Consider the following 27625-nt stretch of genomic DNA (forward strand, 5'->3'; position numbering starts at 1 on the left):
GCTGAGAGATGTCAGGGAGAAAAGACACATTGTATGATGCCATTTAAATGGAATATCCAGAATAGGCCAATCCAGACAGAAAGTAGATCCATGGTTGTCTAGGGCAGGGGGTGGGGCTGGGAGTGGGGTGTGAGAAGGAGGAAGTGGAGGGTAAGTTCTAAAGAGTAGGAGGGTTTCTTTTCGAGGTAATGAAAATATTCTAAAATCCACTCTGATGATGGGTACCCGACTTTGAACATACCCCAACCCATCGAATTGTACACTTTAAATGGGTGAATTGTATGTTATGTGAATTACATCTCAATAAAGCTGTTGCAAAAAAAAAAAATCATTGCGGTGCTAGGTACATGCAAAGCAACCCAAGGACACCCTCCCATCTTGGCAATTACAAGACAAACGAAAATAAAGATTCCTCCCCCTGGATATCTCTGTTATCTATACCACTGGTCTCTGCATATTCGAGGCTGGAAAGCTGGGTTGGGGTTTTTCTCGTTGTGTCTGGCATGATTTATATCCTCCTCTAAGAAGCAGCATTCCCCTTTTGCATGTCTTGCAAAAACCTTGCCCGGGGCTCGGTGTGATGAAGGGGGCTTGGTTCAACAAAGGGACAAAAATACTCAGAAAAGGTCTTGCCACTGCAATTTTATTTTCTTATGTGAAAATAAACAACTGGGAGTTTAAACTGCTCCCCAAAAACCCCGTAAAAATGAAAAGAAATACACACAGAAGAAGCATGTGAGGCGATGGAGGTGGCGGGGTGGGGGGGTAGGGTCTTCAGAACTTTGGCAGATTGTGCTAACACTGACCCAAGTGACAGAGCCAGACCTCGGAGCCAAGTCCTGTCTCTGCCACTCCGGGGCCTCGAGGGGACAACTTGACTGGTAAGGGGATGGAACACAGGCTTCTTCGCTGAGGGAGTGGCAGGCACCTTGAGTCCCTTTAAATGCGGGGGAAGAACCATTTCAGAGGATCTTGTCCCCCACCGGAAGCTGGAGGCTGGCAGGTTAAGGCCACTGAGGAAAAGGGGACGCTGGCAGAGACCAACCAGGCCAAGGTGTCTTCTCACCTGGTGACAGACAGCCTTACACTGGGCAGAGGACGACGATGAAGGCAAGAACCCACGGAGCTGAGCAAAGGAGAAAAGCGTGGGCCAGGCAAAAGGGGGTGTCCAGGAATGGGATGGAGAGGAAGGGGCCGTGGGCTAGAAATGGTAGCAAGTGGCCACCATGCAGGCCTCGTGGGGGACGCTGGGAAGAGGGAGGGAGGAGCAGAAAGTCCAGGAGGTGGAGAGGAAGGTGCCTTCTGCCCAGGCCCATCCACCGCTGCACAGATGGGAAGAGTAACACACTACTTTTCAGTTCTCGTTCTTTTCAAGATTTTTTTTTGTTTCGTTTTGTTTTGTTTTTTAAAAAAAAGCCTTAAGATCAGCTACTGGTTACATCTACAAAACGTAAAGTGCTGCTGTTACCAGTCACTTTACAGAACAGTCCAGAGTGGTCAAATATTGACCAATAAAGTTTCCTTTTCTTTTTTTTTTTCTTCTGCATCATTACTACTCGATGAGTCACGTGTCAGCCTGCGTAGGTCAGGGGGCAGCTTAGTGGGCAGACTTGGTGACCAAGGAAAGAGGCTGGGCTTGGAGCACAGGGAGGGCCTGGTGAGCACGGAGAGTGGTTGGGAAGGAAGGGGGGGACGTCAGCAGAGCTGTGGGCACGGACCCCAGGGGGAGGGGCCGGGACAGGAGGGGGGCCTGGCTGCCCATCTGGCCAGAGGAGGTGGCGGCAGCCTTTGCTGACAGGAAGGCGGCTGAGTGGAGAGCCAGCTGGGCCCGGGTCTCTGGCTTGGTGGTGAGGGAGAGGGGCTGGGCTTGCTCGGAGTGGGTGGCGGCCGGGGCTGCAGGAGAGGCCAAGGCCGCCGAAGGGGTGGCCGGGGAGTCCAGCATGCTGCCGTGGGAGGAGGCAGGGCTGTCACAGGGCTTCTCGGGGGGCAGGTACTGGACACATGGCTTCTTGCTTTTGGAGGCCAGAGCACCTAGGGAAAAATAAACCCCAAGAGAGACTCAGCAGCTAGTAGTGCTGGGTGCGGAACCCCAGCTACACACAGCAACACCGGAAACAGGAATGCGTCTAGGGAGGGAAGTGAGGACTTGAAATGCCGGCGAAGCCTTCCAAGACACCTAGAGCACAGAGAAGGGACAATGCCAAAGTGCCAAGACCTGCTCGGTATCTGCCTGCAGGGAAAATAGCTCAGCCTCTAGCATCACCTTCCTGACTAAACCTCATCATCCTGGGGGTGGATCGGCCCTCAGTTTGCCTTCCATTCCTTGGTTTCTGGTACTGCCAGGGAAACCTGTTAAGCAGAAAGTATGCTGTGGATTTTGCACCATAAACATAGCTTACTTACGTGAAGTCCTATGGAGAGGAACACACAAATGACATAGATGTTACAGAGATAGCAAAGGAAAAAAAGAGAAAGGGGTAAAAAGCGCTTTGGTTGGAACCAGTAGTTCTATGCTTGTCCTGGAGTCAGCATGAGATAGGATGTGTGACAGAAATACTGGTTCTGGTGTGAGCGTCTCTGTACAGGCTGTGATTCTGGTGTAAAAAGATACAGTACATACTTGTGGCACAAAGGGGCTCCCCAATCCAAGCAAGCGATATTTTCTGATATTTGACCAACCAGACATTGAAGGAAAACCTCATTCTATTGGACACACGGATAGGATGCATGTTAATCTCCAAAGGGCCGCCTTTCCGAGGGCATTTCAAGGATCATGTCAGCTGCATTCAGGTCTCACCTTATACATTGATTTTAGAACCTGACCCTCAATAAGATGCAACTCAGCTGCATTAAAAAGTGCCTTCTATGTGAGAAAGTGCTGGATCAAATCCTACCTCTACCATGTAACAAGCATAGGGCCTGGACCATCCCTTCACTCCTCTGAGCATCTTATCTGATCATCTCCAAAAAGGGGACTAGGTATACATGAGGCTGAGGCCTTGAAAACAGCAGCCGCAATAATATAGCCTTGTCACTGTGTCCTGAGATGCAGTACAATGCATGGGCAGGCATGGCTGGGACAGCAGGAAAAAGAAGACAGACGCAGTGCCCTTTGGAAGACTCACCCTCTGCCTCTGGGACTTGCTGCTGGGACTGTGTCTGCGATAGCTGCTTTTCCCGCTTCCTCTTCTTTTTCTTACCCTGAAAGACATGCCGAAGAAGGAGGTAACCAGGGACAGAATAAAGTGGCTTTTCTGGGGGAGCCCCAGTTACAAAGCGGGGAGGCAGGAGATAGCTCGTCCTGGGCACCTGAACAGTCCCCAGCAGCCTCACCAGGAGGCAGAGTGAGCCCTCCTGAAGGGCACCTCCCTTCCCCTCTCCATCCCTCCCTTCAAGCTCCAGTGTGGTGTCCTGGCTTTCTCAAAAAACCTTTTTCTTTCCCTGCCCTTCAGGCCTACTTTTCTATTTCTCTCCCTAGAACAGTGTAGGGTTCCTGATCTTTTTAAAGGTGTCCCAGGTCCCACTGAAAATCTGACACAGCTCTGAAGCCTCTTAGCAGAAGAAAAGGCAAATAAGAACAATACATATAGGGAGTTCCTTTGATGGTGCAGTAGGTTTAGGATCTGGTGTTGTCACTGCTGTGGCTTGGGTCGTAGTATGGCGAGGGTTTGATCCCTGGCCTGGGAATTTCTGCATGCCCAAGGTGTCTCCCCCATCCATTTCCCCCCACCCCAAAAGAACAATACACATAAAAACCTGCCCAGGGAGTTCTCTTGTGGCTCAGCAGGTTTAGGATCCAGCATTGTCTCTGCAGCATCTGTGGTTACTGCAGTAGCTGTGGTTACTGCAGTGGCATGGGAAATTTTGAGTGCTGCAGGCACAGCCAAAAAACCTCCACAAAAACAAACAAAAAAACCCTACACAATTTTCCCAATTTCAGGGAGTTATCAGAACTGCTGAATGGCTCACACATGCTGAGCCCCAGGTTAGGAACCCCTGGTGAGACAGGCATTGGCCACCAGCACGAGCCCCCAGCACACACTACACCCTGAATGATGGAATTAAAGACTGTCAGAGTTCCTAATGTGACTCAACAGGAACAGCAGAGTCTTGGGAGCGCTGGGAGGCAGGTTGGGTCCCCCGCCTGACAGTGGGTTGGGGATCCCGGGTTGCTATAGCGGTGGCTTAGGTGGAGACTGCGGCTGGGATCTGATCCCTGGCCTGGGAACTCTATGTGCCGCCCAGTGGTCAAAAAAGAAAAAAGAAAGAAGGCTCTGTCCACTGCCCATGGCATGGGCACAGATTTAAGTCTGTCCTCAGGACACCAAAACTCTGTCCTCATTGACCTCCTGAGAATGAAAATGCCTTCTTTATTTCCAGAGAAGGACAGACTTCCCTGGGGCCTCAAGGGTCCTCGATCAGTGGAGATGGAGTCCTCCCTTCCTCCCCCTCCTGCAGAGGCGACTCCCGGGCTCTGAGCCAACACGTACGTAGTTGTCCCGCGCGGACCAGGTCGGGTAGAGCTGCGAGTGCAGCTGCCGCTCCTTCCGGGCCAGCTCGTAGTACTTGGCCTGCTCTTCTCGCGAGAGGTTGTGCCACTGCGGGAGAGAGGGTCAGAGACGCCCGGGGGCCGTGAGCGTGCACGCCGCCAGCCCGCGCAGCCTGGACCGCCCCGAGCAGGGGGGCAGACCTTACCTTTCTCCCCAGGATCTGGTTGATGGCTGCACTTTCCTTTAGGGTGCACTCGGCCACCACCTTGGCCCTCATCTCCTTCATATATAACATGAAGGCATTAAGAGGCTTCTTCACGTGGGGTTTCTTTTCTTCCTCTTTTTTCACCGTGACTGGTGATTTCCTGGGAAGTCACAAGGCCCTAGGTTAGCATGTGTCAGCTGTCACCTCTCAAGGAGGATAAGCACGTCAGCGCCTGAGCCCCCCAGTTCCTAGAGGCTAATCAAACTAATCAGGAGACTATGTGTTAATTCAGATTATATTGTACTTGGATGTTGACTGACCACCAGCCATATTCTAGGAGAAGACAATTTTCTGACTAAGGAGCAGAGGGTGGTGGCCAGAGCTGGGATGCACTGGCCCCAGACGAGAAAGGCGAGGGGCCAGGGCACTTGAGGCAGAAACCAAAGGGTGGGTGGGGTCCTCAAGAAGAAAAGATAACAAAGAATTAGGAGTTCCCATTGTGGCTCAGCGGGTTACAAACCCCACTAGTATCCATGAGGATGCAGGTTCCATCTCTGGCCTTGCTCAGTGTGTTAAGGATCCCAGGTTTTCATGAGCTGCCGTGTAGGTTGCAGACACGGCTTGGATCTGGCGTTGCTGTGGCTGTGGTGTAGGCTGGCAGCTGCGGATCCAATTTGACCCCTAGCCTGGGAACTTCCATATGTCAAGGGTGCAGCCCTTTAAAAAAAAGGGCGGGGGGGTATCCTCCATCAGCCATGAGGCACTGACTTTGGCTTTCCTGCCATCTTTATGGCACAGTGGACAAAACATGGGTGTGGGTGCTGGTCTCAGCTCTGCCACCAGTCAGCCATGTGACCTTGAGAAAATTCTCCTTTCTGGGCCCTACAGTTTTCATGTGTATTAGGGGAGGAGAGGAAGGAAACTAAAAGCTCTCTTGGTTTCTCTTTCAGCCTCAAAGTCCTAGGGCGTTCCCACTGTGGCTCACACTAGTATCCATGAGGATGCAGGTTTGATCCCTGGCCTTGCTTAGTGTGTTAAAGGATCCTGCTTTGCTGTGGCTGTGGTATAGGCCAGCGGCTACAGCTCTGATTCTACCCCTAGGCCTGGAACTTCCATATGCCGCAGGTGCGGCCCTAAAAAGACAAAAATAAGTCATGATTGTAGGGAGTTCCCTGGTGGTCTAATGGTTAGGACTGGGCATTTTCACCGCTGCAGCCTGGATTCAATTCCTAGTCTGGGGACTGAAATCCCACATCAAGTGGCTACACACCAATAAAGGAAAAAAAAAAAAAAAAAAAAGGAGTTCCCGTCGTGGCGCAGTGGTTAACAAGTCCGACTAGGAACCATGAGGTTGCGGGTTCGGTCCCTACCCTTGCTCAGTGGGTTAAGGGTCCAGCGTTGCCGTGAGCTGTGGTGTAGGTCGCAGACGCGGCTCGGATCCCGTGTTGCTGTGGCTCTGGCGTAGGCCGGTGGCTACAGCTCCGATTCGACCCCTAGCCTGGGAACCTCCATATGCCGCGGGAGCGGCCCAAGAAATAGCAAAAAGACAAAAAAAAAAAAGTTCCGATTGCAAAACTTTCCTTAACACAAGAAAAGATCCATGATGTCTCTGAGGAAATGGGAACACCAAGGGTCAAAGGGAATAGTTCCCAAGTGGGAGGGTGTGGCTGGGCAGAATGTCCCCAGGAGAGAAATCAATGGCATCTGCTGCTCAAAGACTGGCTCTCCCCATCCAGGCTGCCCATTACTCACGCGCTCACTGCCGGGCTCAGGCTGGGGGGCGCTGGTTCCTGCTTGACGATGGGGGAGACGATGGCGGGGTGGGGGATCCCTGAGGTGGGCAGACCAGGATGGGCCGGAGCCACCATGTGAGGGGAGAACCGACTGGAAACCAGGCTATGGATCAGGTGGAAACAAAGACAATAGAGGGATTTAGACTGAATGCTTATTACCCACAGAGGACGTGGAGCCAAGAAAGGTCATTCATTGACCTCGACAGAACCGGATTAGGGAAACACCCAACAAACCTCCCCTCCCCCATGAATGCACAGGGTTCCTGTATCTGATGCTGAGAGCATGTCGGACCAAAAACAGAATAAGATGCAGCGGGTCAGAGGCCAGGACACACAGGGGAAAAGAAGGGTTTATGCTGTGGGTTGCATCTCCTTTGTCACTGGAGGACCACTATCAGAGAGACTGGTCTCTGAGACAGAAATCCTCCCTTTTACTGCCCCTCTCCTGACATTTTTCTCAGGAGCAGTGAATCTTCTCCCAGTCCCTGACTTCAGTGCCAGAAAGCCCAGCCTGGGAGGGACCGGCAGGAGGGGCGAGTGGGAGGGCTTGGACATGCTTCTCTTAGAGAAATTGAGCCTGTGGTCTCCACTCTCACCTCATCAGAGAGGTGGGGAGCAGAGGGGAGCCGCTGCCTCCTGGGTCACTGCCAAGAGAAGGCTGTGGAACAGTCAGAAATGGCAGGGACACCAGGAGACAACCATTCCCCAAGTCCTTGGACTCACCTGGACATGGAGGCGTTCATGGCGAGGGCAGGGTAGGGGTGCCGGAAGCCGCCGGGAGGAAGGGAGTACATGGGCTGTCCTTGCCTAGGAGGGCCGAGGGCAAGGAGATCTGGTCAGCAAATAGGCTAAAATGGGAATGTTCAGGACAGGGGAGAAGGGGTTGGGAGGAAAGGATGCTGAGCAAAAGGCAGGAAGTAGGAAGTAAGAGGTGGGAAGAAGCTGCCCTGGGAAGAGCCACCCAGGCTTTGGTGAAAGGGCTGCTTGTGTGGGGGGGGACATCTACATGGACCCCCCCAGGGCAGGCTGGACCTACAGAAGGCAGAGTTCATCATGAGGCAGGAGAGAGGGTAGAAAGGCTGCAAATTTCCTTACTGTGGGACGAGCCAGCCGAGGGGATGGGGGATTTGCCCGACAGCTCCGGGAGAGAGTGGGTAATACGGAGGCAGCTCAGACGGGTGAGGGGGCCGGGGGATTCCTGCTTCCAAAGAGAGATGTGTCAGACGGTTCCCTGGCCCTGCCTCAGCACTTGAAAATAACACCAAACCGGAAGTTCCTTGCCCTATGTCCCCACGTGTTCTGGAGCTTGGAAGGCCCTTCCTTTCATTCTCCGTGTCCTCTGGCACAAGTAACTCCCAGCTGCTTATACAGAAGTTTTCTGAGAGACCGGCAGGAAAACTTAAGAGACCCAAGATGTCCCCAGCCATCAGCTAGGAAACCTGCCTCATTCCTGTGAAAATAAACTTTGGGTCTCTGCTCCACATTTGTCCTCCTCCTTATTATTATTATTATTATTATTTTGCTTTTTAGGGCCACACCTGTGGCATGTGGAAGTTCCCAGGCCAGAGGTTGAATCCGAGCTGTAGCGTCTGGCCTACACCACAGTCACAGCAATGCAGGATCCGAGCTGAGTTTTCTACCTACACCACAGCTCACAGCAATGCTGGACCTTTAACCCACCAAGCAAAGTCAGGGATCGAACCCACGTCTTCATGGATACTAGTCAGGCTTGTTGTCATTGGGCCACTATGGGAATTCCAAACTCCTTATTATCTCTGAACTTGAAGTAGCTGTGATTTCTCTTAAGAAAGGCTCCAAAGATGCTTTGAGCCATGGTAATTCTATGAGAATTTCATGGAGACTATGGCTCCCTCTGGCATGGAACGTACAGTTCAGGTGATCGAATTTTTTTTCTTTAAAAAAGAGAGAATTACAAGTTCCCATCGTGGCTTAGCAGTAACAAACCAACTAGTATCCTCGAGGATGTGGGTTCGGTCCCTGCCCTGGCTTAGTGGGTTGGGGATCTGGTGTTTCCGTGAGCTGTGGTGTAGATCACAGATGCAGTTTGGATCTCGAGTTGCTGTGGCTGTGGCTGTGGCTAGCGGCTACGGCTATGATTTGACCCCTAGCCCGGGAACGTCCATATGCTGCAGGTGCGCTCCTAAAAAGCAAAAAAAAAAAAAAAAAAAGCCAACACGTCCTTCTTGCTTACTTAGGAGTCTGGCTAAATTGCTTATTCTACTTGAGTATGTCTGGTTTAGGGCATAGGTCTTGGTTTAGGGAGGTACAGCCTGCAGCTGGGCTGGACTTTAAAGTCAATGAAAACGGAGACACCCCCCAACCCCTCCCCTCCCACCAGATCATTCCAGTCTTAAGGTGTTAGGAGAGTCTAAAATAAAAGAAACAGTGCAGAGCAATAGCATATGCTTGCTGCTGAGCCTGGCCCAGTGCATTATCTCATTTAATGTCCTTTCATCCTCACGACGACCCTGTGACGCAGAAAGGCCAAGTAAGGCACTGAAGACAAAACAGAAAACCTAAAGTTAGCAGCAAGGTTAGAGACTCTTGAGAGTTGGAAACATGGCTTGAACCCTGCCTGGTGCCAGGGCTGAAATACTCCTGGAGAAGCAAAGCCTGCCCCCCATTGGAGCTCCGTACCTGGTCCAGCCTGAGTGGCAGCCAACTCACCTGTCTTTGGATCGATCTCCGGGGAGAGGTGTGTGGGAGGGGAGCCAGGGGAGAAGTGGTCGTTGCTGTAGGTGATGAGGGGCGTCAACGGGTGCATGTGATGTGGGTGCTGAACAACAGGAACTTTATTGGACTGAAAGAGAGACAAAGACTAGGGACTAGTTGCCAAGGAGATGGAGAGCACAGGCACACCTGCAGGTTCGGTTCCAGACCACCAAAATAAAGCGAGTCACGCATGGTTTTTGGTTTCCCAGTGCATATACAAGTTACATTTACACTATAGTCTGTTAAGGGTGCCATGGCATTATGTCTAAAAAACATATATATAATCCTAATTAAAGTATTTTATTGCTAAAGGTGCTAACCATCATCTGAGCCTTTGAGCGAGTTGTAATCTTTTTGTAATATTAACATTGAAAAATCACTGATCATACATAACAAATTGAAAAAATTTTGGAGTTCCCTGGTGGCCTAGCAGCTAAGGACTCAGCGTTGTCACTGCAGTGGCTAGGGTTATAGCTATGGCTCAGGTTTGATCCCTGGCCTGGGAATCTCCCTATGCCTCAGGCTTCACAAAAATAAAAATAAAAAAAAAAAGAAAAAAGAAAGAACAATTGAAGTATTGTGAGAATACTTGACACAAAGTGAGCAAATGCTGTCCAAACAGACTTGCTGGATGCAGGGTTGCCGTAAACCTCCAATTCATAAAAAAATGGAGTTATCTGTGAAGCACAGTAAAGTCAAGTGCAGTAAAACAAAGTCTGCTGGTGAAATCTGTGGTTATTCACTGAGTCAAGTATATGCCAGGTATTTTCCATGCAACATCCCATTTAGTCCCTGAACAGTACTTGTGAGAGAGAAGCAGTAAACACAGCAAAGAACCAACAGAAGAGAATTCCCATTGTGGCTCAGCAGTAAACAAACCCGACTAGTATCCATGAGGACGTGGGTTCAATCCCTGGCCATGCTCAGTGTGTTAAGGATCTGGCGTTGCCGTGAGCTGTGGTGTAGGTTGCAGATGCAGCTTGGATCTGGTGTTATGCCTGTGGTACAGGCTGGCGGCTACAGCTCTGATTGGACCCCTAGCCTGGGAACTTCCATATGCCGTGGGTGAGGGCCCTAAAAAGACAAAACAAACCCCCCTCCCCACAACAACAGAATTAGAAAGGGAACTACATCCACCCTCCTATATACCCTCTTCAAAATAGCCCACCATTCTCATTTCTTGTATACTGTGTTGTCCTTCAGGCCACAGGCTGCTGAATTAGAAACTGCTCTGTGTAATCTCTAGATTTAACACACGCCTTCCAAATTCACTTAAGAGAACTAGTAGTTCATGGGTTCAGGTCTGAGACTGGGAAATGCTGTTGAGGGAATGTCACCATCAGACCTCATAAAGATTCACGTTCAGGTTCAGTCTTTACAGACGACACCAAGAGCACTTGAGAGAGTTCTCCTTGGAATGTTTCAAACACTCTGCTGATCCTATCTCCACAGTTTCATTGAAAACACCAGTTAGTATAAGAAGCACCATTATTTATTTATTTATTATTGAAGTATAGTTGATTTACAATGTTTCGTCAAGTTCTGTTGTACAACGAGCAACCCAATCACACACATTTCCCTGTGCTGTACAGTAGGATCCCATTGCCCATCCATTCCAAATATAACACTTAAGAAGCATCAATAGTTAATTAATTTATTTCTTTTCAGCTGCAGCGTGCAGTGGCTTGATGTGGAATCTCAGTTCCAAGACCAGGGACTGAACCCAGACTGCAGTGGTGCGAGCAATGAATCCTAACCACTAGAACTCCAGGGAACTCCTGCACCATTATTTTATATAACTGTTAAGAAAGCAACAACACTGGCATGTCATTGACACTTCAAGACTTTTTTTTTTTCCTTTTGTGGCTGCCCCTTGGCATATGGAACTGGGCCAGGGATCAGATCCAAGTTGCAGTTGCAAACTAGACAGCAGTTGCAGCAACTCCGGATCCCCAACCCACTGCAACTGGGCTGGGGATCAAACCTGCTCCCAGCATTTCCAAGGTGCCACCAATCCCACTGCACCACAGCAGGAGTGCAACATCCAGATTTTAGAAATGTTAAGACAGGAAAAGCCTGGGGCTCCTAGTATTGGTAAATTGAAATAGTTTTTTAATTGTTTTAACCAAGGCTGACTTAACAATAAGGAAATTTATTTATTATAAAACTGGCCACAATCCTCATTATAACTTAGCAAAGGAACTATGATTATCTCCATTTGAAGAATGAGAAAACTAAGTTTAGAAGGATTAAGTGACCTAGGCTGGGTCACAGAGCTCATCATTGGCAGAACTGGATTCGCATCAGCCCTTTATAGCTCTAACAAGTCAGAGTGTTTTCTCTTTCACTACTTGCCTTTCCAACAGTATAATCAAAATATATGTCAGAGAAAGAACTGACATACATCTTTTTTTTTTTTTTATAACAAGGTAAATGAGTCATAAGTGGAGAAGAACATTTATTTAAAAAGAGATTTGTAAAAAGGGCCATGAGCTGTTGTGTAGGTTGTAGACAAGGCTTGGATCTGGCATTGCTGTGCCTGTGGCGTAGGCTGGCAGCTGCAGCTCTGATTCCACCCCTAGCCTGAGAAGCTCCATATGCCGCGGGTGCCACCCTAAAAAGACCAAAAAAAAGAGAGAGAGAATCGTTAAAAAGGATGATGCAGCATCTCCAGGGCCTAAATTCCAAGCTGCTGTCTTCTTGGTTGAATGTTTTGCTTCATAGATTTTGGCCTTTGACTTGGTGTCCCTTTGGTGCTCATCATGAACGCTACCATCTGCATTCCTTCCTCCTAAATATTGTGGGCTGACAGTGGTCTTGCTCCATTTTGAGTCGGTGAAGCAGACCTAAAAGGCAGCGTGCTGGAGACAGGCCTCCAACCCAGGAGTCCTGCTCCCAGACCCACAGGTCTGAGGTGGAGAATTTAGATGGTTTAGAATTTAGAATTCAGACCACGACCACTAGGGGGAGCAGGAGCACAACCAGGCCCTGCCTGTATCTCACCTTTACAGCCTCTCTCCTTCCACATTGGGCTCACTTGACTGCACAGTAAATGCTAAAATTATTTTCTTCTCCATGTTTTCACCTGTTTCCTGACTAGTTTTTGAAGAGGCCTCTACATACATGAACATATAGCACAAATAAGAGTCTAAAAAATTATTTTAAGGTCAGATTTCTAGGATCCAGATGCAACTAAATGATACATGAGGTTTTCTGGAAATAGCTTTGTCTAAAGGGTGATTTTTTGTATCATAAAAGCAATAGAATTATTACTAGAGTAATAAAAATGATTAAAGAATTACACAGGATGATTACAATTTTTAAAAAAACACATAAACTCTATGATCAAAAAAAAAAAGACTAGGAGTGCCCATAGTGGGTCAGCGGTAATGAACTCAACTAGTAGCCATGAAGATGCAAGTTTGATCCCTGGCCTCACTCATTGGGTTAAGGATCCGGCATTGCTGTGGTATAGGTTGTAGATGAGGCTTGAATCTGGCATTGCTGTGACTGTGGCATAGGCCAGCAATTGCAGCTCTGATTTGACCCCTGGACTGGGAACTTCAATATACTTATGAAGATAATGCTTGAAATGTTTGCAGATCTATGGTCAAAGAGTTCTACCCAACTGTCCACTGAAAAAAGTCTTTCCATACTAAATATATACACATACACATATATATATTTATGTTGAACACAAATTTCCTAAGAAAGAAATACAAACTACATTATAAAACATTTAGAAAACTACCCTAACCTAACCCAGTCACTATTATCATTTTGGCATATTTCCATTCATTTACACTTCTGTGCATCTATTTTTAATTTATATCATTTCTAGCTGTATTTTTTTTTTTTTTGGTCTTTTAGGGCTGTACCCGAGGCATATGGAGGTTCCTAGGTTAGGGGTCGAATCAGAGCTGTAGCCATGGCCTACCCCACAGCCACAACCACATCAGATCTGAGCCGAAACTGCAACCTACACCCCAGCTCACGGCAACACCAGATCCTTAACTCACTGAGGGACGCCAGGGATCAAACCTGTGTTCTCATGGATGCTCATCAGATTTGTTTCTACTAAGCCACGATGGGAACTCCCTCGCCAGTCTTTTTTTTAATTATTTTTTCAGCTTTGACAAATAAGATTGTAAAACATTTAATGTGTACTATTTGATGATTGGATATATAGATACATATATACCCATCTTAAAGTACTTAATAGTATTATGACATCCTGACTGGCCATGAGGGATCCAAGCCACGTCTATGACCTACACCACAGCTCACAGCAATGCTGGATCCCTAACGCACTGAGCAAGGTCAGGGATCGAACCTACAACCTCATGGTTCCTAGTTGGATTCGTTTCCGCTGTGCCACAACAAGAACTCCAAGAAAATAACTTTTGAATGAATGTGTGAAGGCAGTAGGGGTGAGATGTAAGGGCGTGAAGTGGGGGTGCATTTTGCAAGAAGACACAGGGTGCAGTGGTTCTGAGGTGGGCAGGATGCTTGGCATGTCTGAGGAGCCCCCAGGAAGCCAGTGGACTGGAATGGAGAGAAGAAAATGAGGGGGATGAGGGCTTATGTTAACATACTAACAAATACTCGCTGAGCTGCTCACAGGCAGCAAGCTGTACGCTGCAGACTCTGAAAGGTGTAAGAAAAAGCCAGGGTCTCGGTAGCACCGCTGCAGAGCATAAGTGCTCAGGAAACTGGGAGGTGCTTCTGGTCCTTCTTGGAAGCAGCGGTACCCTTCTGAGGGCTTTGCAAATTGAACCCTGGACAAAATTCTTAGGATAACTCTTTCCTCATCAAAATTATCTTTTTGGGAGTTCCCATCGTGGTGCAGTGGTTAACGAATCCCACTAGGAACCATGAGGTTGCAGGTTCGATCCCTGACCTTGCTCTGTGGGTTAAGGATCCGGTGTTGCTGTGAGCTGTGGAGTAGGTCGCAGATGCGGCTCGGATCCCATGTTGCTGTGGCTCTGGCATAGGCTGTCAGCTACAGCTCCAATTAGACCCCTAGCCTGGAAACCTCCATATGCCGCAGGAGCGGCCCAAGAAATGGCAAAAAGACAAAAAAAAAAAATTCTCTTTTTGGACGAGGGTTAAGGATCTGCCATTGTCACTGCTGTGGCTCGGATTCAAACCCTGGCCCAGTGACTTCCACATGTTGTGAAAGGGAAGAGTTTACCTTTATTTTTGTTCCTTTGACACTGGCCTTTTCCCTCCTGCGGGGATACTTGTAGGGAAAAACATTAAATGCTTGCAGTTCGGACTGTTGTCAAGATCAAGGCTACATTTGTTTTAAAACTAAAATCAAGCATAACATCGACAATTAAAAAAAATAAAGTTGGGGGAAAATCCCAACTCTTTTTTTCTGTGTACGCACACCACCACTCTCTAACAAATACTATTTCAAAGGCAAAATGTAAGCTCTTTGCAGATTCTGTCACAGGATCCTACACATTTGTGTAAATTTATACACATACAAGGAGAGAGAAACTGGGAATCTGGGAATCTCCATATGCCATAGGTTCAGCCCTAAAAAGACAAAAACAAACAAACAAACAAACCCACAAAAAAACCCCATGGTGTTCATTATTACTAAAGAAAGCATTTCGGTCATCATCTAGAAAGCAAGTTACGGGAGCGTGCACACACAGAAAAGAGGCCAAAATGCTACATGATAAAATGTTTGTGGGCTGTGTGTGGGATTACAGGTCTTGGTCTGTGTGCTTTGGCATTTTCCCCAAGTATTTCACACACGCGCTTTACTTTTCTGATTTTAAAAAATGATCTAATTGAAAATCCTGAATAAGGAATTCCCTGAGGCGCAGTGGATAATGATCTGGTTTGCCTCTGGAGACACCAGTGTGATCCCCAGCCCAGCGCAGTGGGTTAGGATCGGGCATTGCCACAGCTGTGGCGTAGGTCACAGCTCCGGCTTGGATCCAATCCCTGGCTGGGGAACTTCCATATGCCTCAGGGGTGGCCAGAAAAAAAAAATCCTGAATGAGAAGAGAAACCAGACTCCAGGGTCAAGAGGGGTTGGGAAGCAGGTGCCTACCTTCCCCAGCCTCTCCATCCTTTCACAAATGCGTCCCAAGGACCTACCCTGTGCCAGGCATTAAGACAGGTGCTGGGGAAACAGCTGTGAAAAGACACAACTCCTACCTTTGAGTTGCTACTCTGGAAGTGCATAGATTTGTTTCGAATGGCTGGGGGACCCCTTCCAGGGGGAGGGTGGAGAGCAGGACAGGGGCCAGGCACACGGGGCCATGGCGAGGGATCTGCATAGCAATGTAGGTGCAGGGATCAGACATCGCAGATATTTACATGTAAAATATCACCACTACCTCATTGTTAGAGCTTGTTTTTCTTCTTCTTCTTCTTTTTTGTCTTTTTAAGGGCCACACCTGCGGCATATGGAGGTTCCCAGGCTAGGGGTCAAATCAGAGCTGCAGCTGCCAGGCTACACCACAGCCACTGCAATAGGGGATTCCAACCATGTCTGCCACCTACACGGCAGCCCACAGCAACGTCAGATCCTTAACCCACTGAGCGAGGCCAAGGATGGAACCCAAAGCATCCTCATGGATGGGTTCTTAACTCGCTGAGCCACAAACTCCTTTAGAGCTTGTTCTGAAGGCATAGAAATTCAAGTAGTGATAGCACTTAACTCCATCCCCACTCTGGTCCAGTTATGGCTTGTTTATACACATTTCCCTGACAGGCAGCTTCACCATGACTCACTCACTACTTCTTTGCAAGTATGCGGGCTGTTTCCTGCATCATTTGCCCTTCTCCAAGGGCCAAACTCATCTTCACATATTTTTCTCATGATTCCAAAAGGGATTTAGTAATCAAGTGTTTTCATTTTTCTAATAAAAAAAGTCAGCATCCAAACCTCCGGTTCCTTCCAGTAACCTGCTCACCTGCTTGCGCCCCCAGGCTAGAGAATCCAGCATCTGTGAATGGGGGTAGTCTCAGGATCTTCCTCCCCTCTTGCCTCTGATTTGTGGTGAGGACAATGCTTCTCTATTCTGGCTGCCCCCTGGAATCTCCAGGGGAGCTTAACAAACTAAGATACCAGCCCCACCCCAGACCAGTTAAATCTTATCCTTCGGAGATTAGATGCTCAATTCTATAGGCTCATTATCTCTATTACCTTTGCAATGTGTCAATTCGATCTGGCACCTAAATTCAAGCCTTCATCACCTCTTAGCCTGCCAATTAAACAGGGTATTATTGTTCTTTCCCTCTCTCTCTTTTCTTTTTTGGCCATGCTGAAGCATGCTAAAGTTCCCGGGTCAGGAATTGAACCTGTGCCATAGCATCGACCCACGCCACAGCAGTGACAACGCCAGATCTTCAGCCCACCAAGCCACCAAAGGAACTCCTATTCTTTTCCTGTCTTAATAATAGCAATGCTAGTTGTGGTGGTAATTGTAGCAAACTAAGGGCCATTACGACAGAAATTATCACAACAGTGTACATCAACTATATGTCAATAAAACTTTAAAAATTAAAAAAAAATCTCCATAGCAAAAACAAACAAACAAACAAAAACAGTCATTGAGGCTTATTTTGTGCAGCACATGATTCAAAACTTATTACAGCACTGGCTCATTTTCACACAAGTCAGAGGTCGAGACCTCTTCTAATTCCAGTATTATAAATGAGGAAACCAAGGCAAAAAGAGATGAGGTGATTTCCTGAAGCAGCTCAGGGAGGAAGAGGTGAAGCTGGGATGCAAACCCATGTGTTAGACAACCTCCAACACACGTCATCCTCCACCGGCATCTCACGTTTGCCTCCTACACATACACACATCTCAAAAGTTAGAATGAGAAGCTCTAACTCGAAAATGGAAAGGGGCGGTCTTCTCCCATCTACAGAATTTCAAAGGAATAGTTAGCTTTTCTCCCATAAATGCTCCTTACGCTTTTGAGGCCTGTTTCTGCTTTTCTTTCTCTCTTTTTGTTTTTGGCCCCACAGCATGTGAAGTTCCTGTGCCAGGGATCAGAACCAAGCTGCAGCTGCAACCTACGCCACAGCTGTGGCAACACTGGATCTTTAACCCGCCATGCGGGGCCAGGGATTGAACTTGCATCCCAGGGCTCCAGAGACACTGCTGATCCCATTGAACCACAGTAGGAATTCCTGTCTTTGCCTTTCTAATATTAGTATATAGAGTGTGGTACTCAGCACCTTACTAGAAAAGTATCTTTTTGCTATCTACAATGTGATGTATCCACTGTTCCTGCTTATCCACTCTCAGACAAAATTAGGAGCCCCTGCTCCCCTGCAGTGCTGAGTCAGGATCTGCAGAACACACATCTACAACAGCTGGAGGTTTGCTTGGCCTTGGGTACAGAGCCTTGTTGAGAGTTTAGGGATTTCAGATGTTTTTATGTCACTTACATTGAGATAGCAAGGGAGGATGAATTGCTGATTTATTGGAGGAAAAAAGTCTAGAAGGAAAATGGAAGCTTAGGGCAGAAAAACTTGATACTGTATATTAATATAGTCTCCCAGAGGCAATGAAAGAATTATAGGAAGCAGAGGATTGAGGAAAATTCTGACACACAGGAAACTCTACTCAATGTTCTGTATTAACCCACATGGGAAAGGAATCTGAAAAAGAATGGATATGTGTACATGTGTGACTGAATCCCTTTGCTGTACGCCTGAAATGAACACAGCATTGTAAATCAACTATCCTCCAATATATAATAAAGATTTTAAAAAAATCAGGCAAATGACTGGACTCAGGTATTAGATGGCAAGTGGATTTGGGGATGGAAGTGAGGCTCTAGTGTTTGTATGAAGCTGGGAGGGGAATATTAGAAGGGAAGGTAATGAATCATATTACATTGGCAGAGTGTCATTTTATTTAATTTAATTTTTTTGTTTTTAGCACCACGGTCATGGCATATGGAGATTCCCAGGCTAGGGGTCGAATCAAAGCTGTAACTGCCAGCCACGGCCACAGCCACAGTCACAGCAACGCAGGATCCCAGCCGTGTCTGCAACCTATACAACAGCTCATGGCAACATGGATCCTTAACCTACTGAGCAAGGCCAGGAATCAAATCCAAGTCCTCATGGATACTAGTAGGGTTTGTTATCACTGGGTCACAAAGGGAACTCCTTATTTTATTTTTTAGAGATGGATTGCTCTGTGCAACAGGAAGGATGAGAAACTTGTTTTAAGGGAACTCACTTCCCCTAAACATAGATGGAGATTGCAGGGGATATGTAGAGAGCGTGCGGAAAGAAGAGAGGGGTTGCTGGAGAGGGCTGGGGGGTGCCACAGGATGGGTAGGGGGCAAGCAAAGATTTGAAACAGAGAAACTGCTGGGAGGGGACAAGCCAGCTTTGCAGCAAGGGTGGGCTGGGAGGCCATGTCCTCCACTGTGACTGACCACTAGAGGGCAGCGCACGCCACACTCAGCCATCTGGAGCTGTTCTGGAATCTGCAGTACCACAGGCACCACCCCCCTGCCTCTGGACAGGACAGCTGGCCCTGCTGCTCACTGTTGCCCCCACACTCACTGGTCTCTCTCAGAAGCTGTGAAACAGCCATCCCCACTTGTCTTCCTTGAGGACGGCTGTGACGGTCACCTGAAAACTACTCATGGCACTGCTTTGTAAACTCCTACCAGGGGCTCTGCCACTGTAAGCTGGTCTTGGGATTACTGGAAATCCTACAGGCTCACTGCTCCATTATTTATCTCTAAGTACACGTGTACCTTCCTTCTCCTTTCTAAGCTTTACTGTATTTATTTATTTTGCTTTTTAGGGCTGCACCCGAGGCATATGGAAGTTCCCAGATTAGGGGTCAAATTGGAGGTACAGCTGCCGGTCTACACCACAGCCACAGGAACACGGGATCTGAGCCACATCTGTGGCCTACACCACAGCTCATGGCAACATCGGATCCTTAACCCACTGAATGAGGCCAGGGATCAAACTGGCATCCTCACGGATCCTAGTAGGGTTCATTACCTCTGAGCCACAAGGGGAACTCCTAGTCTCTAAGCTTTTAATGAGAAAGGATTATCTGGGGGAGAAGGATGGAATGGGAGGTTGGGGTTAGCAGAGGTAGACTATTCTATATGGAGGAGATAAATAACAAGTCCTACTGTAGAGCACAGAGAACTATACTCAATATCCTGATAAATCATAATGGAAAAGAATGTATGAAAGAGTACATAGATATGTATAATGGAATCACTCTGCTGTATAGCAGAAATTCATACAACATTGTAAATCACTATATATCAATAAAGAATAAAATTAAGGAGTTCCTTAGTGGCTCAGCGGATTAAGGATCTGGCATTGTCATTGCTGTGGCTTGGGTCACTGCTGTGGTGTGGGTTCAGTCCCTGTCTGTGGAACTTCTGTATGCCACAAGAACAGCCAAAAATAAGTAAATGAATAAAAATAAATAAATAAATAAGATATCATTAAAGGTCCTGAATGAGATGAAAAATTACGGGATTTGCCTAAAAACAACCCAGGGTGGTGGGGGTGTGGGTGAAGGGACCCGCTGAAAATTTCCGAAATAGAGTTTTAAAAGCATCATGTGGGAGTTCCCGTTGTGGCTCAGCGATAACGAACCCGAGTATCCATGAGAATGTGGGTTCGATCCATGGCCCTTCTCAGTGGATTAAGGATCCTGTGTTGCTATGAGCTGTGGCTTAGGCTGACAGCTGCAGCTCTGATTTGATCCCTAGCCTGGGAAACTCCATATGCCTCGGGAGGAGCCCTGAAAAAAAAAAACAACAAAAAAATCATGTATTCCCAGGTCTCCTTGTCTGTAAAATGGATAAGTCATGCCAGCTGGGGTTCCTTCTAATGGTACCCTCTATGCCTCTGAGACCCATTCCACAGGGGACAACACCAGTTAGCTTGTGGGGCACATGAGCTCAAGAAAAGTCCAGGAAGGGGAATGCAGGGTCCCCAGAATATGGACTATCCTCTCTTTGGTTCCTTGCAAGCCCTGAGGTGAGCCCCGAAAGACCCATGGCTCCTCCTCTCAGGACCCTCCAGACAAAGGGGCTTGACAAAAGGGCCTCTGCTGCTCTCAGGAGCTTTGTTTTGCACATGTTTTGTTTTGTTTTTGGCAGTCACCAGGGCACATGGACGTTCTCTGGCCAGGGAATCTAACCTGTGCCATAGCAGCGACAATGCTGTGTCACTGTCCCAAGCTACCGCAGTGACAATGCTGGATCCTTAACCTTCTGAGCCATCAGGGAACTCCCTGTTTGCACGTTTTAAGTCATTCTTTCCCAAAACATCCTGTACAGAAGGGCCTCTTCACCTGTTGCCTTGCAGCTACTAGGGGGAAGTAGAAGCTGCTGAGCGAGCTCCAGGGGGAGGGAAAGGCTGCGCAGGTGGAGGGGAGGCAGGTAAGACCTGGTTCCCCGGACAGGGGCAGGGCTGGCATTCCTGATCACCCAACATCCCAGCGGGGTGTACACAGGTGAAAACCTAATTGCTGCACCCCTGACCGTCCAGCTCACATGAGACAACACTGCTGGAGCTTCAGGGCAGTGGAGGGGAGGCAGTAGCAGGGGACCAGGTCATCGAGAGCATCCCTCCCATGCTTTAAGGAGAAACAGACTTACCAAGTGTGCTGGGGATGGTGACCTGGTGTCCTTGACCGTGGCGCTGGTGGGGACATCGAGGAGGGGCCATTTCATCTGCAGGTACTGCACAAGGGACAGAAAACAATGCAGCCAGTGAGAGGAGGCCTTGGAAGCACCCCAAGTGAGCAGAGAGGCGCTGTGCAGGTGGCTCACGTGACCTGCACGCCCCTTATGTCAACAAACATCTAGAGGACCCTGGGTTCCCACGGGGTGGTCTTGCCCGTTCATTTCCATTTCTTACAGCATCACACACAATGCTAACGAGGAAACAGCCGCTCCAGAATTATCTGGTGAATGAATGAATAAAACCCATCTGCCTGACACTCCCAGGGTCATGGGTTATATCTGTCCGTATTCAAGGATGTGGATTTTTGTTACAGGGTTTTTCAATCTTGAAAAGTTATCTAGTACTCTACCCTCTGCCATGTATACGTGCAAAAACCCCAAAGAGTAAATCCTCCTAAACACACACACACACCTTACACCTTTTTTTTTTTTTTTTTTTTTTGCCATGCCCCTGGCATGCAGAAGTTCCTGGGCCAGGGATCAAACCAGGGCTATAGCAGCAACCTGAGTCACAGCAGTGACAACGCTGGTTCTTCAACCAGGGCCACCAGGGAACTCCACACATACTTTCTTCAAACAAAAAGCCTCTCCTCAAGCCCAGCATGGCAGTCTTGGGCAAGAGCCTGGAACAGCATGGGTGGAGTAGCAGTGAAGGGGTCTTCAGTCTTCATGGGTTCAAGTTCTCACTCTGCCAGTGTTTGCTGTGTGATCCTGGATAAGTGTCTTAACAACCTTGAGTCTGTTTCTTCATCCATAAAGCAAGATGCTCCTCCCTGACTTTACAGGTTGTGAGAAGGATCAGTGGCAGTGCTGGTACTGAGCACAGTGCTTTGCACGTGGAAGACGCTGGATAAATGGCAGCTGTTATTTTCATAAGCGAACCATTATTCTGCGCCAGCAGCAAAACACACATGTTGTCTTAGTGTCAACACTGATGTGGTGCTTGCAGGCAGCAGACCAGCAATGCAGCCTCTGTGCAGAATTCTCAAGGCTACTTTGAAAATTCAAGATCTAATAGGAAGCAGTGGCTCCAGGCAGAGTTTCACAGGGAGACAGAAAGAGGTCTTTGAATCATCCCTTGCTCTGGTCATTACATTTCAGGAGGAAAAAAAAGTCATGATTTGGCTTTGAGCTCTGAGCACAGAATCAGGAAAGGAGGATGGGCAGTGGCCCTTTGCTCTCCATCAACCCCCCCCAAACTGACTGAGAGAACAGGCTTTCCAAAAGGGGTCCACAGGCAGGATAATGACCCAAGGACACATCTGCCAGCGAGGGGCACAGAGAGCAGCAGGAGTGGGGGTGGGGCAAGGAAGCACAAACCTTGGGAGCAGAAGAGGGCCCCACAAATAAGGATAGTTCCAGGAGTTCCCTGGTGGCTCAGTGGGTTAAGGACCTAGCCTTGTCACTGCTATGGCACCGGTTCGCTCCCTGGCCCGGGAATTTCTGCATGCTTCCAGCATGGCCAGACCAAAAAAAAAAAAGGGATAGTTCCACTCTGGGCCCTCTGGCACCTGCCCTTCCCCCCTGTAACTGAGTGTCATCTATGTCCCTGTCCTCCACTGATCCCATCTGCTTTCTTCCTCCAGCATCCCCCCTCCCCGGCCCCCCTGCCACCATCTATTTCCCTTTCCAGAGCCTACATTTCCTAGATGAACAAACTGCAATTTAAATGCCTTTGGCAAGTTAATAGCACTGGACAAACATTGGTATCATTAGTTAAAACTCATTTCCTCAGTGAATAACAACATTTGTGCCACACAGGCAATTTTCTACACATAAACCATGGCAACCCTGCTATGACAAGTAGGGGTGACTGTTCCAATTTTCAGGGGGAGCTGACGGAGGTAAATTTGGGGTCAATGACTTGCCCACGTTATGAGGAGTTGGAGCTGTGGTCTCTTGACTGTGAATCCCACACGCTTCACCACAACATGAGTCATAAGACTTTTCATAACATCGTCTCCTTGAACATTTCACCATCCCCCAGGGAGAACCACCAGTCTAGTGATGGAGGCTTGGGAACCCACTATATATTATGAGACGCTTGAGGGTCGATATGCCTTGATACTGGGGCAATCAAGGTACAAACATGTATATAAACACATTTCCACAAGAATAATAAGGAGTTTTAGTAGCAAGTACTATTTATGACTGTCTATCATGAGCTTGGCAGTTTACCTGCCTGCCAAGACATCCGGGCTTCTGGTGGGAGGAAACCACACTGGCCTTTTCTCCCCTTAGGGTCCATTCTTTCTTTTTTAGGGCCGCACCTGCAGCATATGGAAGTTCCTAGGCTAGGGGGTCTAATTGAAGCTGTAGCTGCTGGCCTACACCACAGTCACAGCCACAGCCACAGCCACGCCAGATCTGAGCCACGTCTGCAACCTACACCACAGCTCATGACAATGCCAGATCCTTAACCCACTGAGCAAGGCCAGAGATTGAACCTGAGTCCTCATGGATGCTAGACAGATTCATTTCTGCTGAGCCACAACGGGAACTCTTTTTTTAAAAAAACCGAGACATAGTTGATTTACAATGTTGTGTTTCAGGTGTACAGCAAAGTGGTTTAGTTATACATATGCATATGTATATTTACGCATATATATTTTTTTCATTATAGGTTATTATAAGATATGGAATACAGTTCCCTGAGCTATAAGTAGGTCCTTGTGGTTTATCTATTTTATATAGAGTAGTTCTGATCGCCTAATTTCAAACTCCTCATTTATCCCTCCCCTTCCCCTTCCCCTTTGATAACTGTAAATTTATTTTCTATGTCAGTGAGTCTATTTCTTTTTTCTTTTTTTTAAGATGGGAAGTTTTTTTCATTTTATTTTTTCTCCAATTTTGTTTTTGTCTTTTATTTAGGGCTGTGCCTACGGCACATAGAGGTTCCCAGATGAGAGGCTGAATTAGAGCTGCAGCTGCTGGCCTACACCACAGCCACAGCAATGCAGGATCCGAGCCACATCTTCCACCTACACCACAGCTCATGGCAACACCGGATCCTCAACCCTCTGAGCGAGGCCAGGGATCAAACCCGAATCCTTATGGCTACTAGTTGGGTTCATTAACCACTGAGCCATGATAGGAACTCCAAGGGAGTCTATTTCTGTTTCATAAATAAGCTCATCTGTATCATATTTTAGATTCACATATAAATGATATGATATTTGTCCTCCATCTGATTTACTTAACCTCTAGGTCCATCCATGTTGCTACAAATGGCATGATTTCATTTTTTTTTTTATGGCTGAGAAGTGTTCCATTGTGTATATGTACCACATCTTCTTGATTCATTCATCTATTGGTGGACATTTGGGCTGCTTCCATGTCTTGGCTATTGTAAATAGTGCTGCTGTGAACAGCGGGGTGTGTATATCTTTTTGAATTACAGCTTTCTTCAGATAGATTGATGGAGTGGGATACTGGACTGTATGGTGTTTCTAGATTTAGTTTTTTAAGGAACCTCCGATCTATTTTCCAAAGTGGCTGCACCAATTTACATTCCCACCAGTAGTGTAGGAAGGTTCCCTTTTCTTCACATAGGATCCACTCTCACTCACTAACTTTACCTGGAACTTGGAAGCTTGGAGGGCGGGTGAAAATCTTTAGCCCCGTCCACCACTGAAGCCTGGCTCCTTACAGGATAATTCAGACAACTGTGGAGCGGTGGTTCTGGGAATAGCGAGCATCCTGTCCAGGACCCTTCCTGCTCCAGGCGATCACGGGTGTGTGTGTGTGTATGTGTGTTGAGAGAGGGCTGCATTCTGGAGGGTTGTTACTTCCCCCTTTCTACTTTTCTGCCTTTTTTAGGATTTTGAAACAAGTGCTGAGGGTGGGGTAGCAGAAGACAGGCATGGTGGAGCCGGGGCGGCTTAGTCACTCGCAGGATGCCTTTGGATTATAATTCAGAGGACAGGCGCAGTCTAAAGGGACAGCTGAGCTTCCCAGAACCACAACTTGGGGCAGAAGGAGCAGGCGACTCCCACTGTCACTCTCCCCAACCTTGTCCCCAGAAATCTGGAGGTGGCCATTCAGCTCTGAATTCCTAGGTCAGGCTCAGCCCTATGTTCAGTGGAAGGAGCACTCTCTTGGCTGTGATTGTCCCGTGAGGCCACCCCCTCGGGGCTAATCACTCATCGATGGCGAGCATGTTCTTGGGGACTGAGAGATGTATGGCTGAGCCAGATGGTCTGCACCGTGATGGCATGTAGGCAAATTAAAGGTGCTGGCTTCCCCAAGCCCAGCTAGGCTTCAACCAACCGGCCACAAACTGGCTCCTGACCAGTGTGTCATGGCCAAACTTGAGCACACAGGAAAGCTAGTCCAGCTACCTCCCTCCCCAGCGTTGCTGCAGAAGGCCTCAGCTGCAGCTTCGATTCCACTCCTGGCCTGGAAACTTCCCTATGCCACAGGTGCTGCTGTAAAAGGAGTGAAAAAAGAAAGGAAAAAACCCAGATCCAAGTGGTGAGTGCTGTGAACCCTCAATTTACAAACACCACATAACATGCAGCTGTGTTTGATGACTCTCTGAGACAGGCCAGGCCGTTCCCTAATCTTACTGAATCTGGGGGACCCTATGGGGGGGGGACTGGGGTTCCACGGAACACACTTGGGGAAGTTCTGCTATCGTGGTTCACAGCTGAGTGAGGCTGCGGTTTAGAACCTGTCTTTCTCTTGTTCTATTCCTGTTGTTAAATCGTTTTCACTGGGGCTGTTGTTGAACTCTCTCAGAATCTTGTGTGGTTTCTCTTATTTGACTCAGTCATGAGATGTATAGGTAGTCATAATTTTTCTTTTTTCTTTTTACAGCCACACCCTCGGCATATGGAGGTTCCCAGGCTGGGGGTCAAATCGGAGCTACAGTTGCTGGCCTATACCACAGCCACAGCAACGCCAGATCTGAGCCATATCTGTGACCTCTGCAGCAGCTGTGGCAACGCTGGATCCTTAACCAACGGGGTAGGGCCAGGGATCAAACCTGCATCCTCATGGAGATTATGTTGGGTTCTTAACCTGCTGAGCCCCAGCAGGAACTCTGTCATAGATTTTCTTACACTGAAGCACCTTGCATTCCGCAGGTAAACCCTCTGTGACCACAGTGGTTTTGTTTGTTCCTGTATATATTGTGGAATGCTAACCATGAGTATTTTAAGATTTTTGTTTCTACATTCCTAAGAGTGAACAAGTTCTTTCTGTTTTATTTTTGTGAAATCTTTATTGAAGGTTGCTATGGGTGTTATTTTGGCTTTGTTATTATTATTATTATTATTGGCCCCCCACCTGGGGTCGAACCCGAACCCTCACCACGGCAGCGACAAGGTGAATCCTTAACTGCTAGGCCACTAGGGGACTCCTTGGCTCTCTGATTTCTCAGGGGGTGCTGCTGCTGCTCTCTTCCTGAAAGTTCTGGGTTCCTTTCTGCATCTCGGGCCCCTCCCCAGGACCCTCCTGGCGGGGGATCCCTTGGCCAGGTGGGCTGTTTCTGCCGACCGGGGCCCAGGGAAGAGTTCCTGTGAAGGGTCTCTCGCTGGAGAGCCAGAGCTCTCTTCCTACAGGGAGGTGGAGCCCTGGGCCCGCAGGATCCCGCTTAACTTAGAGACTGTGCAGCAGATTAATTGCAGCTGTGCCCTGGAATTTCCCCAACATACAAATCTTCATGATGTGAAACAGCTGGGAGGAAATCCCGGCATGCCCCGGACAGCGGCAGAACTGCCAATGAGCTACGGAGATTAACCCTCCGCCTCCCAGGAGGTGGGGAGGGCCCCTCCCCCAGGCGCCCCCCGCCCCCCCGCGCCCCCGCGCGCCAGGCTCGGTCCTCACAGAAAGCCCTTTAAGCAGCGCCCAGGCAGGAGAGAAAGTAAAGCTTCACGTTACAGAATCGAGAGCCGTCTTTCCAGAGGGGGGCGCTCTACAGCCAGAAAACAAGGGGTCTCTGAGAGCTCCCCAGGGGAGAACACCCCACTCTGCAGACTCTTTTTCAGCTTCTTCTGGATGGGAGGGACAGGTCTGATGCAGAAAGAAAGGGCCACTTTCTCTACCTTTCCTGCCCTGATGCTTTCGTGCTTCAGAGCAGAAAGTTATCAGTTGAGGTGACCAGTCTTTCCTGCCTCTCTGGTCCTAATGGTGACACTAGAGATTTCTTCGGGACACCAGAACTGGGGCCCCTTTTATAGAGAAAAGGCCTCCCTCCCAGATCACAGGGTGCGCCAGCCTCTCAGGAGTTGGGGCTAGAAACCCAACCCCAAAGGCAGGAGGCCACCCACCCTCAGTGACAAGGACATTGTACACAACTCCCTCCACTTCTTTTTAAAGGTAATTTTTTTTTTAAACATCAAGAATCGTATTATAAATGAAAAAAAATGTGAACCATCTCTCAGTTTTTCCTTACTTTTCATTCTGCCACATTTGGGGACGAAATCACGCAACAGTGTCCCAGACTCTATAAGAGTTTAGACTTCTAGGAGTTCCTGTCGTGGCTCAGCGGGTTATGAACCCAGCTATTATCCACAACGATTTGGGTTTGACCCCTGGCCTCGCTCAGTGGGTTAAGGATCCGGCACTGCCATGAGCTGTGGTATAGGTCGTAGATGTGGCTCAGATCGGGCATTGCTGTGGTTGTGGCCTGGGCCAGTGGCTACAGCTCGGATTCGACCCCTAGCCTGGGAACTT

General features: G+C 48.2%; 1 protein-coding gene across 1 annotated transcript in view; it reads right to left on the bottom strand.

Annotated features, from left to right (window-relative positions):
- Positions 1–627: 627 nt before the first annotated feature.
- TCF7L1 (transcription factor 7 like 1) overlaps positions 628–27625 on the bottom strand; it is a 181137-nt gene continuing 154139 nt past the window's right edge. Inside the window, exons 4-12 of the mRNA XM_047781650.1 lie at positions 20861–20944; positions 9177–9309; positions 7584–7686; positions 7212–7295; positions 6448–6591; positions 4696–4855; positions 4491–4598; positions 3126–3201; positions 628–2031 (exon numbers count right to left, since the gene is read on the bottom strand). Coding sequence (XP_047637606.1) covers positions 1598–2031; positions 3126–3201; positions 4491–4598; positions 4696–4855; positions 6448–6591; positions 7212–7295; positions 7584–7686; positions 9177–9309; positions 20861–20944 — 1326 coding nt within the window. The 3' untranslated portion in view covers positions 628–1597. The remainder of the gene's footprint in view (positions 2032–3125; positions 3202–4490; positions 4599–4695; positions 4856–6447; positions 6592–7211; positions 7296–7583; positions 7687–9176; positions 9310–20860; positions 20945–27625) is intronic.

Source organism: Phacochoerus africanus, chromosome 5 (assembly GCF_016906955.1).
Source record: "Phacochoerus africanus isolate WHEZ1 chromosome 5, ROS_Pafr_v1, whole genome shotgun sequence".
Classification (NCBI taxonomy): domain Eukaryota; kingdom Metazoa; phylum Chordata; class Mammalia; order Artiodactyla; family Suidae; genus Phacochoerus; species Phacochoerus africanus.